Source organism: Anomaloglossus baeobatrachus, chromosome 7 (genome assembly GCF_048569485.1).
Source record: "Anomaloglossus baeobatrachus isolate aAnoBae1 chromosome 7, aAnoBae1.hap1, whole genome shotgun sequence".
Classification (NCBI taxonomy): Eukaryota; Metazoa; Chordata; class Amphibia; order Anura; family Aromobatidae; genus Anomaloglossus; species Anomaloglossus baeobatrachus.
This window is the reverse complement of record NC_134359.1, coordinates 59,209,339-59,225,852: the sequence shown is the minus strand read 5'-3', so window position 1 is coordinate 59,225,852 and position 16,514 is coordinate 59,209,339. Positions and strand designations below refer to the sequence as shown.

General features: G+C 52.2%; 1 protein-coding gene across 1 annotated transcript in view; it reads right to left on the bottom strand.

Annotated features, from left to right (window-relative positions):
• The window catches only part of PDK1 (pyruvate dehydrogenase kinase 1), a 92,367-nt gene that overhangs the window by 55,215 nt on the left and 20,638 nt on the right, over window positions 1-16,514 (bottom strand). The window contains exon 3 of the mRNA XM_075317331.1: window positions 9,627-9,698. Coding sequence (XP_075173446.1) covers window positions 9,627-9,698 — 72 coding nt within the window. The remainder of the gene's footprint in view (window positions 1-9,626; window positions 9,699-16,514) is intronic.

The following is a 16,514-nucleotide window of genomic DNA, read 5'->3' as shown; positions in this document are numbered from 1 at the left end:
ATGGCGAAACGCAGGAAGCGCTGATGCTCTAATGCAAATCGGCACGTGGAGATAAGCATCCCTGATGTCGATTGATGCTAGGAAGTCTCCTTGGGACATTGAGGCGATGACGGAGCGGAGAGATTCCATCCGGAACCGCCTGGTTTTCACGTGTCTGTTGAGCAGTTTTAGGTCCAGAACGGGACGGAAAGATCTGTCCTTTTTTGGCACCACAAACAAGTTGGAGTAAAAGCCGTGGCCCCGTTGCTGAAGGGGAACAGGGACCACCACTCCTTCTGCCTTCAGAGTGCTCACCGCCTGAAGGAGAGCATCGGCTCGCTCGGGGGGGAGGAGATGTTCTGAAGAAACGAGTCAGAGGACGAGAGCTGAACTCTATCCTGTAACCGTGAGACAAAATGTCTCGCACCCATCGGTCTTGGACATGTGGCAACCAGGCGTCGCAAAAGCGGGAGAGCCTGCCACCGACCGAGGATGCGGTTTGAGGAGGCCGAAAGTCATGAGGAGGCCGCTTTGGGAGCGGTCCCTCCGGCGTTCTTCTTAGGACGTGACTTAGACCGCCATGAATCAGCGTTCCTCTGACCCTTCTGTGGCCTGTTGGATGAGGAGAATTGAGACCTGCCCGCGGGCCGAAAGGACCGAAACCTCGATTGTACCTTCCGTTGTTGAGGTCTGTTTGGTTTGGACTGGGGTAAGGATGAGTCCTTTCCCTTGGATTGTTTAATGATTTCATCCAATCGCTCGCCAAACAGGCGGTCGCCAGAAAATGGCAAACCGGTTAAGAACTTTTTAGAAGCAGAGTCTGCCTTCCATTCCCGTAGCCACATGGCCCTGCAGACTGCCACCGAATTGGCGGATGCTACCGACGTACGGCTCGCAGAGTCCAGGACCGCATTCATGGCGTAGGACGCAAACGCCGACGCCTGAGATGTTAAGGACACAACCTGCGGAGTAGAGGCACGTGTGACTGCATTAATCTCAGACTGACAAGCTGAGATAGCTTGGAGTGCCCATATGGCTGCGAATGCCGGAGCAAAGGACGCGCCTATAGCTTCATAGATGGATTTCATCAGGAGCTCTATCTGCCTGTCAGTGGCATCCTTGAGTGATGCACCATCTGCCACTGCAACTATGGATCTAGCCGCCAGTCTAGAGACTGGAGGATCCACCTTGGGACACTGAGCCCAACCCTTGACTACGTCAGGGGGGAAGGGATAACGTGTGTCCTTAAGGCGCTTAGTAAAGCGCTTATCTGGAAACGCTCGGTGTTTCTGGACTGTATCTCTGAAGTCGGAGTGATCCAGAAACGCACTCATTGTACGTTTGGGAAACCTAAAATGGAATTTCTCCTTCTGAGAAGCTGACTCCTCAATCGGAGGAGCTGGGGGAGAAAGATCCAACACCTGATTGATGGACGCTATAAGGTCATTTACTATGGCGTCCCCTTCAGGTGTATCCAGGTTGAGAGCGGCGTCAGGATCAGAGTCCTGATCTGCCACCTCCGCTTCATCCTCTAGAGAGTCCTCCTGCTGAGACCCTGAGCAGTGTGATGAAGTCGAGGGAAGCTCCCAGCGAGCCCGCTTAGGCGGTCTGGGACTGCGGTCCGTATCGGAGACCTCACCGTGGGACCTATGAGCCGCCCCAAGAGCACTTTGCTGCTCCAACCGAGGGGGGCCTGGGGTCAATGATTCAACAGTGCCCGGGACCTGTGTTACCGGTCTGGACTGCAAGGCTTCTAGTATCTTAGCAGACCATTTATCCATAGACTCAGAAAGTTTGTCAGCGAATACTGCAAACTCCATCCCTGTCACCTGGACAGTGGCAGCAGGTGGTTCCACCTGGGCCACCAGTAGCAGAGGCTCCGGCTGAGTGAGTGTCACAGGGGCCGAGCATTGCACACAATGAGGGTAGGTGGAACCTGCAGGTAGCATAGCCGCACATGAGGTACAGGTTGCAAAGTAAGCCTGTGCTTTGGCACCCTTGCTTTTTGCGGACGACATGCTGTTGTCTCCTCTGAGTACAATCAGGGAGGGTATATAGCCAAAAACAAGCAGTGCGGCCGTACAAAGTAAATGTATAGATTAGAAGCATATAAATATACACTTCGGCACCCAGGGGGGCCAGCACCTAGTAACAGGTGCGGCTTACCGACCGCCCGCAGCGGTTGTGTGACCACCAGATTCCCTGCCTGGGCCTCCCAAAGCTGTGTTGTCTCTCCTCTCCAGCGTCAGAAGTGCTGACAGGAATGGCTGCCGGCGTTCTGTGGGGAGGAGGGAGCCGTGGGCGTGCCTTTAGAAAGTGCGGGAATCTGGTGCCCCACGGTGCTCAGTGAGGGGGGAGGATACAAAGTATGCTCCAGCCCTCAGCGCTGACGTCCAGTGCAGCGTCCCGCCCTTCCCCTGACTGGCAGGGCCGGGGGCGGGAATATGCGGTACTAGGCCGCAAAAGCCGGGGAGTAAAGTTACAAGCGCGGCCGGCAAACAAGCACGGCCAGCGCGGTAGTCCCGGCGCACTAACACACCCAGCAGCTGCTGCAGCATGTATAACACAGGCGCTATATGCGCCGTCCCCAAGGGGACACAGAGTACCTCAGAGTCGCTGCCTGTCCCTGACGATACCCGGCTCCTGTCCAAGCAGATTCCTCCAGGGGCTGCGGAGGGAGCACGGTCCCAGTGTCTGGAGACCGATTAGGACCCCACTTCACCCAGAGCCCCTAAGGGATGGGGAAGGAAAACAGCATGTGGCTCCTGCCTATGTACCCGCAATGGGTACCTCAACCTTAACAGCACCGCCGACCAGAGTGGGGTGAGAAGGGAGCATGCCGGGGGCCCTGTTATGGGCCCTCTTTTCTTCCATCCGATATAGTCAGCAGCTGCTGCTGACTAAATTGTGGAGCTATGCGTGCATGTGTGCCTCCTTCGCACAAAGCATAAAAACTGAGGAGCCCGTGATGCACGGGGGGGGTGTATAGGCAGAAGGGGAGGGGTTTACACTTTTAAGTGTAATACTTTGTGTGGCCTCCGGAGGCAGAAGCTATACACCCAATTGTCTGGGTCTCCCAATGGAGCGACAAAGAAATACCGAATTGGCATATTCAAAACAGCAGACCAGCTGCAAAGATAATAAAGAATAAATACTATCAAAAGAATGATATGGCTACAGAGGGTACACCAAAATGGTGTTGTGGCAAAGCAAAGACCAGAATAAAGACCAACTATAGAGGGGAGAAGCAACCAGGATGAACACCTGTGGAAGTGCGTGTGCTCGAATAAAAGAACAACCAGGGAGCCTAAAGTACCCCTATGTGCGTTTCGCGTCTAGCTTCTTCTTTTGACAACCTCGGACGTTCTGTCAGTGTCCTCTTCTTTTTAAATCCTTGTTTTTAATAATATTTGCAATAAAGATTTCTATTTTACTGGCTTTAGCTTATATCCGAAAATCCTGGTGATTGGGTCCCTTTAATTCATGCCATTTCAGGGTAGAATGTCACCAGTTATGAGAGCTTTTTATTGCATCTTTGTGTGTGGGCTTGAATGGAAAGAAGGGAATTTTGTTTACTTACCGTAAATTCCTTTTCTTCTAGCTCCAATTGGGAGACCCAGACAATTGGGTGTATAGCTTCTGCCTCCGGAGGCCACACAAAGTATTACACTTAAAAGTGTAAACCCCTCCCCTTCTGCCTATACACCCCCCCGTCCATCACGGGCTCCTCAGTTTTGGTGCAAAAGCAGGAAGGAGGAAACTTATAAATTGGTAAATTCTATCCGAAGGATGTTCGGAGAACTGAAAACCATTCAACATGAACAACATGTGTACACAAAAGAACAACAGCCCGAAGGGAACAGGGGCGGGTGCTGGGTCTCCCAATTGGAGCTAGAAGAAAAGGAATTTACGGTAAGTAAACAAAATTCCCTTCTTCTTTGTCGCTCCATTGGGAGACCCAGACAATTGGGACGTCCAAAAGCAGTCCCTGGGTGGGTAAAATAATACCTCGGTAATAGAGCCGTAATACGGCCCCTTCCTACAGGTGGGCAACCGCCGCCTGAAGGACTCGCCTACCTAGGCTGGCATCTGCCGAAGCATAGGTATGCACCTGATAGTGTTTCGTGAAAGTGTGCAGACTCGACCAGGTAGCCGCCTGACACACCTGCTGAGCCGTAGCCTGGTGTCGCAAAGCCAGGACGCACCCACGGCTCTGGTAGAATGGGCCTTCAGCCCTGAAGGAACCGGAAGCCCAGAAGATCGGTAGGCTTCAAGAATTGGTTCCTTGATCCACCGAGCCAAGGTTGACTTGGAAGCCTGCGACCCTTTACGCTGGCCAGCGACAAGGACAAAGAGCGCATCCGAGCAGCGCAGGGGCGCCGTACGAGAAATGTAGAGTCTGAGTGCTCTCACCAGATCTAACAAGTGCAAATCCTTTTCACATTGGTGAACAGGATGAGGACAAAAAGAAGGTAAGGAGATATCCTGATTGAGATGAAAAGGGGATACCACCTTAGGGAGAAATTCCGGAACTGGACGCAGAACCACCTTGTCCTGGTGAAACACCAGGAAGGGGGCTTTGCATGACAGCGCGGCTAGCTCAGACACTCTCCGAAGCGATGTGACTGCCACTAGGAAGACCACTTTCTGAGAAAGGCGTGAAAGAGAAATATCCCTCATTGGCTCGAAAGGTGGTTTCTGAAGAGCCGTTAGCACCCTGATCAGATCCCAGGGTTCTAGCGGACGCTTGTAAGGAGGGACTATGTGGCAAACCCCCTGCAAGAACGTGCGTACCTGTGGAAGCCTGGCTAGGCGCTTTTGAAAAAATACAGAGAGCGCCGAGACTTGTCCCTTAAGGGAGCCGAGAGATAAACCTTTTTCCATTCCGGATTGAAGGAAGGACAGAAAAGTGGGCAAGGCAAATGGCCAGGGAGTAAAACCCTGATCAGAGCACCAGGATAAGAAGATCCTCCACGTCCTGTGGTAGATCTTGGCGGACGTTGGTTTCCTGGCCTGTCTCATAGTGGCAATGACCTCTTGAGATAACCCTGAAGACGCTAGGATCCAGGACTCAATGGCCACACAGTCAGGTTGAGGGCCGCAGAATTCAGATGGAAAAACGGCCCTTGAGACAGCAAGTCTGGTCGGTCTGGCAGTGCCCACGGTTGGCCCACTGTGAGATGCCACAGATCCGGGTACCACGACCTCCTCGGCCAGTCTGGAGCGACGAGGATGGCGCGGCGGCAGTCGGACCTGATCTTGCGTAACACTCTGGGCAGCAGTGCCAGAGGAGGAAATACATAAGGCAGTTGAAACTGCGACCAATCCTGAACTAATGCGTCTGCCGCCAGAGCTCTGTGATCTTGAGAACGTGCCATGAATGCCGGGACCTTGTTGTTGTGCCGGGACGCCATTAGGTAGACGTCCGGCTTCCCCCAGCGGCAACAGATCTCTTGAAACACGTCCGGGTGAAGAGACCATTCCCCTGAGTCCATGCCCTGGCGACTGAGAAAGTCTGCTTCCCAGTTTTCTACGCCCGGGATGTGAACTGCGGAGATGGTGGAGGCTGTGGCTTCCACCCACAGCAGAATCCGCCGGACTTCCTGGAAGGCTTGCCGACTGCGTGTGCCGCCTTGGTGGTTGATGTATGCCACCGCCGTGGCGTTGTCCGACTGAATTCGGATCTGCCTGCCTTCCAGCCACGGCTGGAACGCCTTTAGGGCTAGATACACTGCCCTTATCTCCAGAACATTGATCTGAAGGGAGGACTCTGGCTGAGTCCAGGTACCCTGAGCCCTGTGGTGGAGAAAGACCGCTCCCCACCCTGACAGACTCGCGTCCGTCGTGACCACCGCCCAGGATGGGGGCAGGAAGGATTTCCCCTTCGACAACGAAGTGGGAAGAAGCCACCACTGAAGGGAGGCCTTGGCTGCCCGAGAAAGGGAGACGTTCCTGTCTAGGGACGTCGATTTCCTGTCCCATTTGCGGAGAATGTCCCATTGAAGTGGACGCAGATGAAACTGCGCAAAAGGGACCGCCTCCATTGCTGCCACCATCTTCCCTAGGAAGTGCATGAGGCGCCTCAAGGGGTGCGACTGGACTCGAAGGAGAGATTGCACCCCTGTCTGTAGTGAACGCTGTTTGTCCAGCGGAAGCTTCACTATCGCTGAGAGAGTATGAAACTCCATGCCAAGATATGTCAGTGATTGGGCCGGTGTCAGTTTTGACTTTGGGAAATTGATGATCCACCCGAATCTCTGGAGAGTCTCCAGAGCAATATTCAGGCTGTGTTGGCATGCCACCTGAGAAGGGGCCTTGACAAGCAGATCGTCTAAGTAAGGGATCACCGAGTGTCCCTGAGAGTGTAGGACTGCTACCACTGTTGCCATGACCTTGGTGAAGACCCGTGGGGCTGTCGCCAGGCCGAAAGGCAGTGCCACGAACTGAAGGTGTTTGTCCCCGATGGCGAAACGTAGGAAGTGCTGATGCTCTGATGCAATCGGCACGTGGAGATAAGCATCCCTGATGTCGATTGATGCTAGGAAGTCTCCTTGGGACATTGAGGCGATGACGGAGCGGAGAGATTCCATCCGGAACCGCCTGGTTTTCACGTGTCTGTTGAGCAGGTTTAGGTCCAGAACGGGACGGAAAGATCCGTCCTTTTTTGGCACCACAAACAAGTTGGAGTAAAAGCCGTGGCCCCGTTGCTGAAGGGGAACAGGGACCACCACTCCTTCTGCCTTCAGAGTGCTCACCGCCTGAAGGAGAGCATCGGCTCGCTCGGGGGGAGGAGATGTTCTGAAGAAACGAGTCAGAGGACGAGAGCTGAACTCTATCCTGTAACCGTGAGACAAAATGTCTCGCACCCATCGGTCTTGGACATGTGGCAACCAGGCGTCGCAAAAGCGGGAGAGCCTGCCACCGACCGAGGATGCGGTTTGAGGAGGCCGAAAGTCATGAGGAGGCCGCTTTGGGAGCGGTCCCTCCGGCGTTCTTCTTAGGACGTGACTTAGACCGCCATGAATCGGAGTTCCTCTGACCCTTCTGTGGCCTGTTGGATGAGGAGAATTGAGACCTGCCCGCGGGCCGAAAGGACCGAAACCTCGATTGTACCTTCCGTTGTTGAGGTCTGTTTGGTTTGTACTGGGGTAAGGATGAGTCCTTTCCCTTGGATTGCGACATGCTGTTGTCTCCTCTGAGTACAATCAGGGAGGGTATATAGCCAAAAACAAGCAGTGTGGCCGTACAAAGTAAATGTATAGATTATAAGCATATAAATATACACTTCGGCACCCAGGGGGGCCAGCACCTAGTAACAGGTGCGGCTTACCGACCGCCCGCAGCGGTTGTGTGACCACCAGATTCCCTGCCTGGGCCTCCCAAAGCTGTGTTGTCTCTCCTCTCCAGCGTCAGAAGTGCTGACAGGAATGGCTGCCAGCGTTCTGTGGGGAGGAGGGGGCCGTGGGCGTGCCTTTAGAAAGTGCGGGAATCTGGTGCCCCACGGTGCTCAGTGAGGGGGGAGGAGGATACAAAGTATGCTCCAGCCCTCAGCGCTGACGTCCAGTGCAGCGTCCCGCCCTTCCCCTGACTGGCAGGGCCGGGGGCGGGAATATGTGGTACTAGGCCGCAAAAGCCGGGGAGTAAAGTTACAAGCGCGGCCGGCAAACAAGCGCGGCCAGCGCGGTAGTCCCGGCGCACTAACACACCCAGCAGCTGCTGCAGCGTGTATAACACAGGCGCTATATGTGCCGTCCCCAAGGGGACACAGAGTACCTCAGAGTCGCTGCCTGTCCCTGACGATACCCGGCTCCTGTCCAAGCAGATTCCCCCAGGGGCTGCGGAGGGAGCACGGTCCCAGTGCCTGGAGACCGATTAGGATCCCACTTCACCCAGAGCCCCTAAGGGATGGGGAAGGAAAACAGCATGTGGCTCCTGCCTATGTACCCGCAATGGGTACCTCAACCTCAACAGCACCGCCGACCAGAGTGGGGTGAGAAGGGAGCATGCCGGGGGCCCTGTTATGGGCCCTCTTTTCTTCCATCCGATATAGTCAGCAGCTGCTGCCGACTAAATTGTGGAGCTTGCGTGCATGTGTGCCTCCTTCGCACAAAGCATAAAAACTGAGGAGCCCGTGATGCACGGGGGGGGGGTGTATAGGCAGAAGGGGAGGGGTTTACACTTTTAAGTGTAATACTTTGTGTGGCCTCCGGAGGCAGAAGCTATACACCCAATTGTCTGGGTCTCCCAATGGAGCGACAAAGAAAATAATAATAATGCTGGCATTTCAAATTTTGTTTTTCTTTACATATTTACTATTTCAGTTATTTAATAATTTTTATACTACACACTTTTAGAATTATAGCAGAATTGGAGTTGGAAAAAGGGTGATTATTTCTACATATATATAGGTGTAACATAAAGCCCACAACATAGTGGCATCTAAAAAACAGCAGCAATTGGAGCTAGCTCCAGTCGTTGCAGACCCTGGCCACATAACATAGTCGATATCTGCCCTGTACGGAGCTCCTAATCCCACCTTATACATCTACATGCTGACACTAACATATATAATGTACGTCAGGAAGCACGAAGGAGATAAATGGCTTTGTCTCACAATATACGCTGCAGGGGGAAAATGTAACATTACTTTTTTTAAACTATTTGGATGATCAATGTGATCCCGCCTCTGAAGATAAAGGTAACTGCTGAAAAGACTTCTGTACAGAACTAGATGTCTCTAAAGCAGCTCCAGTGAGAAAGTTGCAAAATTTCTATGTTTTGTTGTTTTAATTCTCCTTGCAAGTGCTCAGTGATCATACACTTATGTAGAGTCCTTGGCTTTCTGCACTGAGAGTGAACCTGTCCCTTAAGAGCTGTGGCCACCATCAGTGAGCCCTTATATACAGCATTCCAGAATACTGTATATAAGAGCTCAGGCTAAAGTGTAGAATGTAAAAAACAAATTTTATTATACTCACCCAGGGAGTGGTACAGTCTGATCGGTGTCGCTAGTCTTGGTCCGGCGCCTCCTCTCTGCTGCGATCTCTATCCTCCTTCTAAGATCCGTGTGCATGACGCGTCCCATGTTATCCACACATGGTGACCGGTGTGCGGTCCTGTGCAGGCGCACTTTCATCTGTCCTACTCAAGGTAGTTCAAAGTATTATGGTGCACATGTGCAGGCGGTCTTAAAGCTTTCCTCGAGCCTGCACATTACAGTACTGTGATCTACCCTCAGCAGGGCAGATCAAAGTGCACCTGCGCAGGAGCGTAATGCTGGCCTGGGTTGGATAGAAGGAGGATGGAGATCACAGCAGAAAGGAGGTGCTGGACCGCAGAGTAGTGACACCCATTGGACCGGACCCCTAAGCATTTTTTACGTTCTACAGAGAAGCCTGGGCTCTTATATACAGTATGTTAGAATGTTCTATATAAGAGCCCACTGGTGGTGGCCGCAGTTTATAGGCCCCAAATCTAGTGACAGGTTGCCTGTAATCCCTTCCCTCTTGGTCTCCTATCTGAACACGAACAGCTTAAATCAGAGCAGAGGAGATGGGTTGGAAAATTAGTAGGTTAGTTGCAATACCGGACACATCCCATGGACAAGAGCAGCGCTGCTTCTAGAGAAAACAAAACCGCATACTTACTGTCTGACCGTTTCGGGATCATCTGTATTTCTGTCTTTAAAATCAACTATCTCCTGGAAGCTCTGAACATACCTGCGGAAACAAAAACATATCTGCTAAAAAAAAAAAAAACCCAGTCATATAGTTGCAGAGTGCTACCGTAAATATTCTTAAGAAACCGGATTTGAGACGGCGTATAGCATTTATGAGACAGATTTCCTATCACCCACAAGGTGAAATATGCCCCACTGGACTCAAAACAAGTACCGTATTTTTCGCTTTATAAGACGCACCCCAAATTTAGACATAAAAAAAAAAAAAAGGTAAAAAGATAAAAATGGGGTCCGTCTTATACTACGGTGTTGTCTTACCGGAGGGGGACAACAGTGGTGGTAAAGCGGGGTCACAGGAGGCAGAGGTTGTGCTGGCAGGCACGGCGGGAGGTGCTGCGTCAGCGTCCGTGACGGCGGCAGCGGGTGAGTGTCCGCGGTCCCGGTTCAAATGATGGCGCCTGGACCGGCGCATGCGCAGATGGAGCTCTCATCCAAGGGCTCCATCTGTGCACGCACTGACTGCCCGAGCGACGCGTACGCAGATGGGGCTCTCATCCAAGAGCTCCATCTGGGCACGCGCCCGCTTACGGCGCCATCATTTGCAACTGGGACTGCGGACAAACTGGGTAACCTGCTGCACAGCCGCCCGCCGCACGCACAGTGGCAACCAGCCCCGCACACCCTGCGTGCAAGCGGCCGGGTACCTGTGCTTGCGTGCAGTCGGCAGTCGGGTGCCTGTGTGAGGGCCTGTCGGTGCTGGCTGCCTCCCGCACACAAGCACCCGGCTGCCGCCCGCATGCAGGCACAGGTACACGGCCGCTTGCACGCAGCCACAGGCACCCGATCGCCGCATGGACAGGACCCCCAGGTAAAGCTATATTCGGATTTTAAGACGCACCCCTCATTTTCCTCCCACATTGTTGGGAGGAAAACGGCGTCTTATAATCCGAAATATATATGTACCGTATATACTGGCGTATAAGACGACTTTTTACCCCCTTAAAATAATGGCTACAGTGGGGGGTCGTCTTATACGCCAGATATACAGCGGTGACTACAATATGTTACCAAAAACCGCAGATTCGGGGAGGAGGGGACCTGTTCCTGACCTTAGGAGGGGTGGTGCCTCCTCCCCGGACCTACGGAGGCTGTGATTGGCTGACGAACGCCGCTCAACCAATCACAGCCACTGTAATGTTCCAGCCATTTAAAATGACTGAAACATTAAAATCCAGCCCTGGCCAGTGCAGCTGTAGCACTGGCCATTGGCTGGAGCTGGGTGACCTCACTGGATCACCCTCCCCCAGCTCCAATGCTCTGATTGGAGAGATCGGCCTTGTGACCGATTTCTCCAATCACAGTGGACCTGTTGCCGGTGACCGCCCCCGATCCGCCGCCGCCGCTGCCCTCCGCGATCTGCCACCTGTCTCCCCGATCTCCTGCCCGCACCCTCACCCCCACACCTCCCGATCCGCTGCCACCCTCCATCTGCCACAGTGCCACCGCTCCCCCCAATCTGCTGCCCGGCCCCTCACCTCCGTGCAGCAGATCGGAGGGAGCGGTGGCACTATGACAGATGGACAGTGAGTATATCCCAAATTCTATATTTTTAGGGCAGAAGTTGGGGGTCGTCTTATACGCCCAGTCGTCTTATACGCCGGCATATACGGTATATATATATATATATATATATATATATATATATATATATATATATATATATATATATATATATATATATATATATATATATATATATATATATATATATATATAAATAATCACCCAGGTACCCACCAGGTAAGACTGTGTGCTCCCTTCAACCCAGCCCAGGCCCCCATAGTGCAGTCTATGTATAAGGACAGCGGAGCAAAAAAAAAAAAAAAAAATCAAGTAAGAAGCTTTAGCAATATCACATAGTAGTCAGACAGTGATACTTAGGAATGCACAACACCCAACATCCTGGAGATCCTTAGGCAAGAAATATATAAGGAGCCTGCAGCGTGAACATATAAAATGTTGATAAGAGGGGACAAACAAGGCTATAGGATAGAAAAAAAGAAGAAGAAAAAAAAAAAAAGTGTAAAAACAATAAAAGTAGCATCGAATGCCGGCTGACAGATATGGGGTCGCCCGATTAAGCCCCACACATCATATTACATCCTCTTTAAAGGGAACCCGACAGCTGATATAAGCTGCCCGAAGCGCAGGCTGTAAGAATCAGACACTGGCTCTGTCATTTGGACTGGTATGTCTTATGCTGCGATAATTCAGAGAAAGCAAATATTTAAAAGCCGCATTGGGGCTAGTCCAAGAGGCAGGTGCCCTGTGGCATCTCTGTGCTCCGCTCAATCACCAACAGGCCTCTGCTTACAGGTGTATATAGGGGAACACCTGTCAATCCAGGGGAGCGGGGTGGGAAGAAGCCACCAGGGACTGATCTCTTGGACTAGTTGCCCAAGCCGCATGGTCAGCATCTGGATTTTAAAGGCAATCTGTCAGCAGGTTTTTGCTATGTAAGCTGAAGACCGCATGCTGCAAGGGTTAAAACATAGAATTCAGGGATGCCTGACTAGTCACAGTCAGATCTGTTGTATAGTTGCTGTGTTAGTTTAAGCAGCATAACCCTTATCATTGCTCACACTACAAAGTCACGTGCACGGCAATCCGGCACACCCCTCCTCTGATTGATACCTCACAGTCAATGTACAATCTCTACACAGAACCTGGTGTGGGCGGCACAGCTCTATCAGCTCTGCTACATGGCCAAATCTAATTGTGATAGTCTCAGAATGGCTGCACCCAGTAATCTAAGTGATACATCGTTGGATTCAGGGTCTCTTTGCCTACATTATGCTGCCCTTAAATGAGGTAGCAAAAACCCGCTGTCGGATTCCCTTTAAAATGTATGATTTCTCTTCTCTGAAACGTTACAATGTAAAATAAATATACCTGGCTGAAATGACAGGGCCCATGTCCGATTCCTGCAGCCTGTGGTGTGGGCATAATGGCATTAGGGCAGATCAAAGTAATGTAGTGCGCCTGCGCAGGACCGGCGAGTGTGTATGACGTATCCGCGTCATGTACACAGGCTTCAGAAAGAGGACGAAGATGGCCAAAAGAGGAGGCTCCGGCACAGGACAACGGAGACGCTCATTAGGTCCTATTCCACCGCAGAGCGACCGTTGAGTATTATAAAGTATTTATGTTATACCCCTGGCCTGGGCGCTTATATACAGCAAGTTAGAATGCTGTATATAAGAGCCCGGTGGTGGTGGCTGCAGCTTATACGCCAAAAAAGTGGTGACAGGTTCCCTTTAATGATTAAAAGAAACAAAAAAAAATAAATAAAATAGAATAGAACATGTGCACAGCAATGAGTTTTGACATTGCTGTGTATATGTTAATTGTTTTTAACTTTTATCAAGCATTTTTTTTTTTCAGGTGGGTTCAAGGCGGAATTTGCCTGAAGATGACATTGTATGCGCATACCCTTAAAGGGTGATTTCCCTGCAGCCTTTGATGTTACAATGCATAGTTTGGAGGAGATTCCATCACACTCCACTTCTAAAGGTGGTGTCACACACAGCGACAACGACGTCGCCGCTACGTCACCATTTTCTGTGACGTATCAGCAACGTCCCGTCGCTATCGCTGTGTGTGACATCCAGCAGCGATCTGGCCCCTGCTGTGAGGTCGCCGCTCGTTGCTGAATGTCCTGCTTCATTTTTTGCTCGTCGCTCTCCTGCTGTGAAGCGCACATCGCTGTGTGTGACAGCGACGAACTGAAGCGAGCAGGAGCCGGCGTTTGGCAGCCTGTGGTAAGCTGTAACCACGATAAACATCGGGTAACCAAGAAGCCCTTTCCCTGGTTACCCGATATTTACCTTAGTTACTAGCGTCCACCGCTCTCATGCTGCAAGTGCCAGCTCCCTCCTCCCTGCAAACGTAGCTACAGTACACATCGGGTAATTACCCGATGTGTACTCCAGCTACATGAGCAAGGAGCCGACAATGGCAGCGTGAGAGCACACCGCTTAATGCTGGCTCCCTGCACACGTAGCCGGAGTACACATCGGGTAATTAACCCGATGTGTACCCTGGCAAGGAAAGCAGGGAGCCAGCGCTAAGCGTGTGCGCTGGTAACCAAGGTAAATATCGGATAATGGTTACCCAATATTTACCTTAGTTACCAAGTGCAGCATGGCTTCCACAGCAACGCGTGACGTTATGATCGCTGCTGTGTCTGCTGTGTTTGACAGCTAAGCAGCGATCATACCAGCGACTTACTAGGTCGCTGTTGTGTCACAGAAAATGGTGACGTAACAGCGACGTCGTTGTCGCTATGTGTGAACCCAGCTTAAGAGTTTGTCAGAAAAAAAACCTGATAGATTATCTGCAGAATTGAACAGGGAGAGGTTTCCAAATGTTTTTGCAGTGGGTTATAAAGCAGATTTTGCACCTCTAAAACATCTCTAGAATCTGCCCCTTCTCACAATGGAAACGACAAAAACCCTCACCGTGGCCCTGATCCACTCTCGCCTTGACTACTGTAACTCTCTATTAATTGGTCTCCCCCTAACTAGACTCTCTCCTCTACAGTCCATCCTTAATGCAGCAGCCAGGGTCACCTATCTGGCTAAGGCTGCTTTCACACATCCGGTCTGTGCTGAGCGGCACAATCCAGCTCAAAAACCTATGCAACGGATGCGGCGAAAAAAAACCGGATCCATTGCATACGTTTTTCCATGCGGCCTGTCCGGTTTTTGACGGATGTGGCTTAATACTGAGCATATGCAGTACAAAAAAAACGTAGCCGGATGCGCTTTTTGCCGCGTGGCAGCCTGACAAACCTGCTGAGCCGTAGCCTGGTGCCTGAAAGCCGAGGAGGCACCGACAGCTCTGGTCGAGTGCGCCTTAATCCCCGGAGGAGGAGGCACCTGAGAACACTGGTAGGCATCGGTGATAGCCGACCTGATCCAACGAGCTAGGGTCGGTTTAGAAGCAGCGAGACCCTTGCGCTGACCAGTGGTTAGCACAAAAAGTGAGGTGCACCGCCTAAAAACGGCGGTGCGTGACACATAGATTCGGAGCGCCCGCACCAAATCTAAGGAGTGCAACGCCTTCTCAAAACGATGCACAGGGGCCGGACATAGAGAAGGCAATGAAATGTCCTGGTTAAGGTGGAAAGGAAGACACCACCTTAGGGAGAAAGTTCGGAGTCGGACGAAGAACCACCTTGTCTTGGTGAAACACCAAAAAGGGAGATTCCGAAGAGAGCGCAGCCAAATCAGAAACTCTCCTGAGAGAAGTTATGGCCACTAGAAAAACAACTTTCTGTGAAAGTCTAGACAAAGGAACCTCCCTGAGAGGCTCAAAGGGGGGTTTCTGTAAGGCCGTGAGGACCAGATTAAGGTCCCAGGGATCCAAGGGCCGCCGGTAAGGGGGAATGATGTGAGATGCGCCCTGCATGAAGGTGCGCACCTGAGCCAGTCGGGCGATACGCCGCTGGAACAATACCGACAAAGCCGACACCTGTCCCTTGAGGGAATTGAGGGACAGACCTAGCTGTAGACCAGACTGTAGAAAAGACAGGATGGTCGGTAAGGAGAACGGCCAAGGAGCATGGTCGGAAGAGCGACACCAGGACAGGAAAATCCTCCAAGTCCTGTGGTAAATCTTGGCCGAGGAAGACTTCCGAGCCTGAGTCATGGTGGAGATGACCTCAGAGGGAATGCCTGAAGCAGTCAGGATCCAGGACTCAAGAGCCACGCCGTCAATCTGAGAGCCGCAGAATTCTGGCGGAAGAACGGACCTTGAGAGAGAAGGTCTGGGCGTTCCGGGAGATGCCACGGCACCTCTACGGACAGACGGAGCAGGTCTGGGTACCAAGCTCGCCTGGGCCAGTCCGGAGCAATGAGTATGACTCGACGGCCCTCCGTCCTGATCTTGCGCAGAACCCTGGGCAAGAGCGCTAGAGGGGGAAACACATAGGCCAGACGGAACTGAGACCAATCTTGAACCAGTGCGTCTGCTGCGAAGGCTTGAGGATCGTGGGAGCGAGCCACGTACACCGGAACCTTGTTGTTGTGCCGGGATGCCATTAGATCCACTTCCGGAGTGCCCCACTTGCGGAAGATTGATCTGAACACTGACGGATGCAGGGCCCACTCGCCGTTGTCCACGGTTTGACGGCTGAGATAATCGGCCCCCCAGTTTTCCACGCCTGGGATGTGGACTGCGGATATGGTGGACTTGGAGTCCTCCGTCCACTGGAGGATTCGTTGAACCTCCAACATCGCCAGACGGTTGTGAGAGTCCCGCCCTGGTGATTGATGTAGGCAACCGCTGTTGCGTTGTCCGACTGAACCCGAATGTGCCTGCCCGCCAACAGGTGGTGAAAGGCTAGGAGAGCTAGAAACACAGCTCTGATCTCCAGCACATTGATCGAGAGGGCTGATTCGGACGGAGTCCAAGTGCCCTGTGCTCGGTGATGGAGAAATACTGCTCCCCAACCGGAGAGGCTGGCATCCGTGGTGAGGATCACCCAGGACGGAGTCAGGAAGGAGCGTCCCTGTGAGAGAGAGAGGGGCCGAAGCCACCACTGAAGGGAGCTCCTGGCCTGTGATGACAGAGCCACCAGCCTGTGCAAGGAAGAGATCCGCTTGTCCCAACAGCGGAGAATGTCCAGCTGCAGGGGACGCAGATGGAACTGGGCAAAGGGAACAGCTTCCATTGACGCAACCATCTGACCCAGCACCTGCATGAGGTGCCTGATGGAATGACGGCGGTGCCTCAGCAGAGAGCGCACCGCCAGACGAAGGGACTGCTGTTTGACTAAGGGCAACTTGACAAG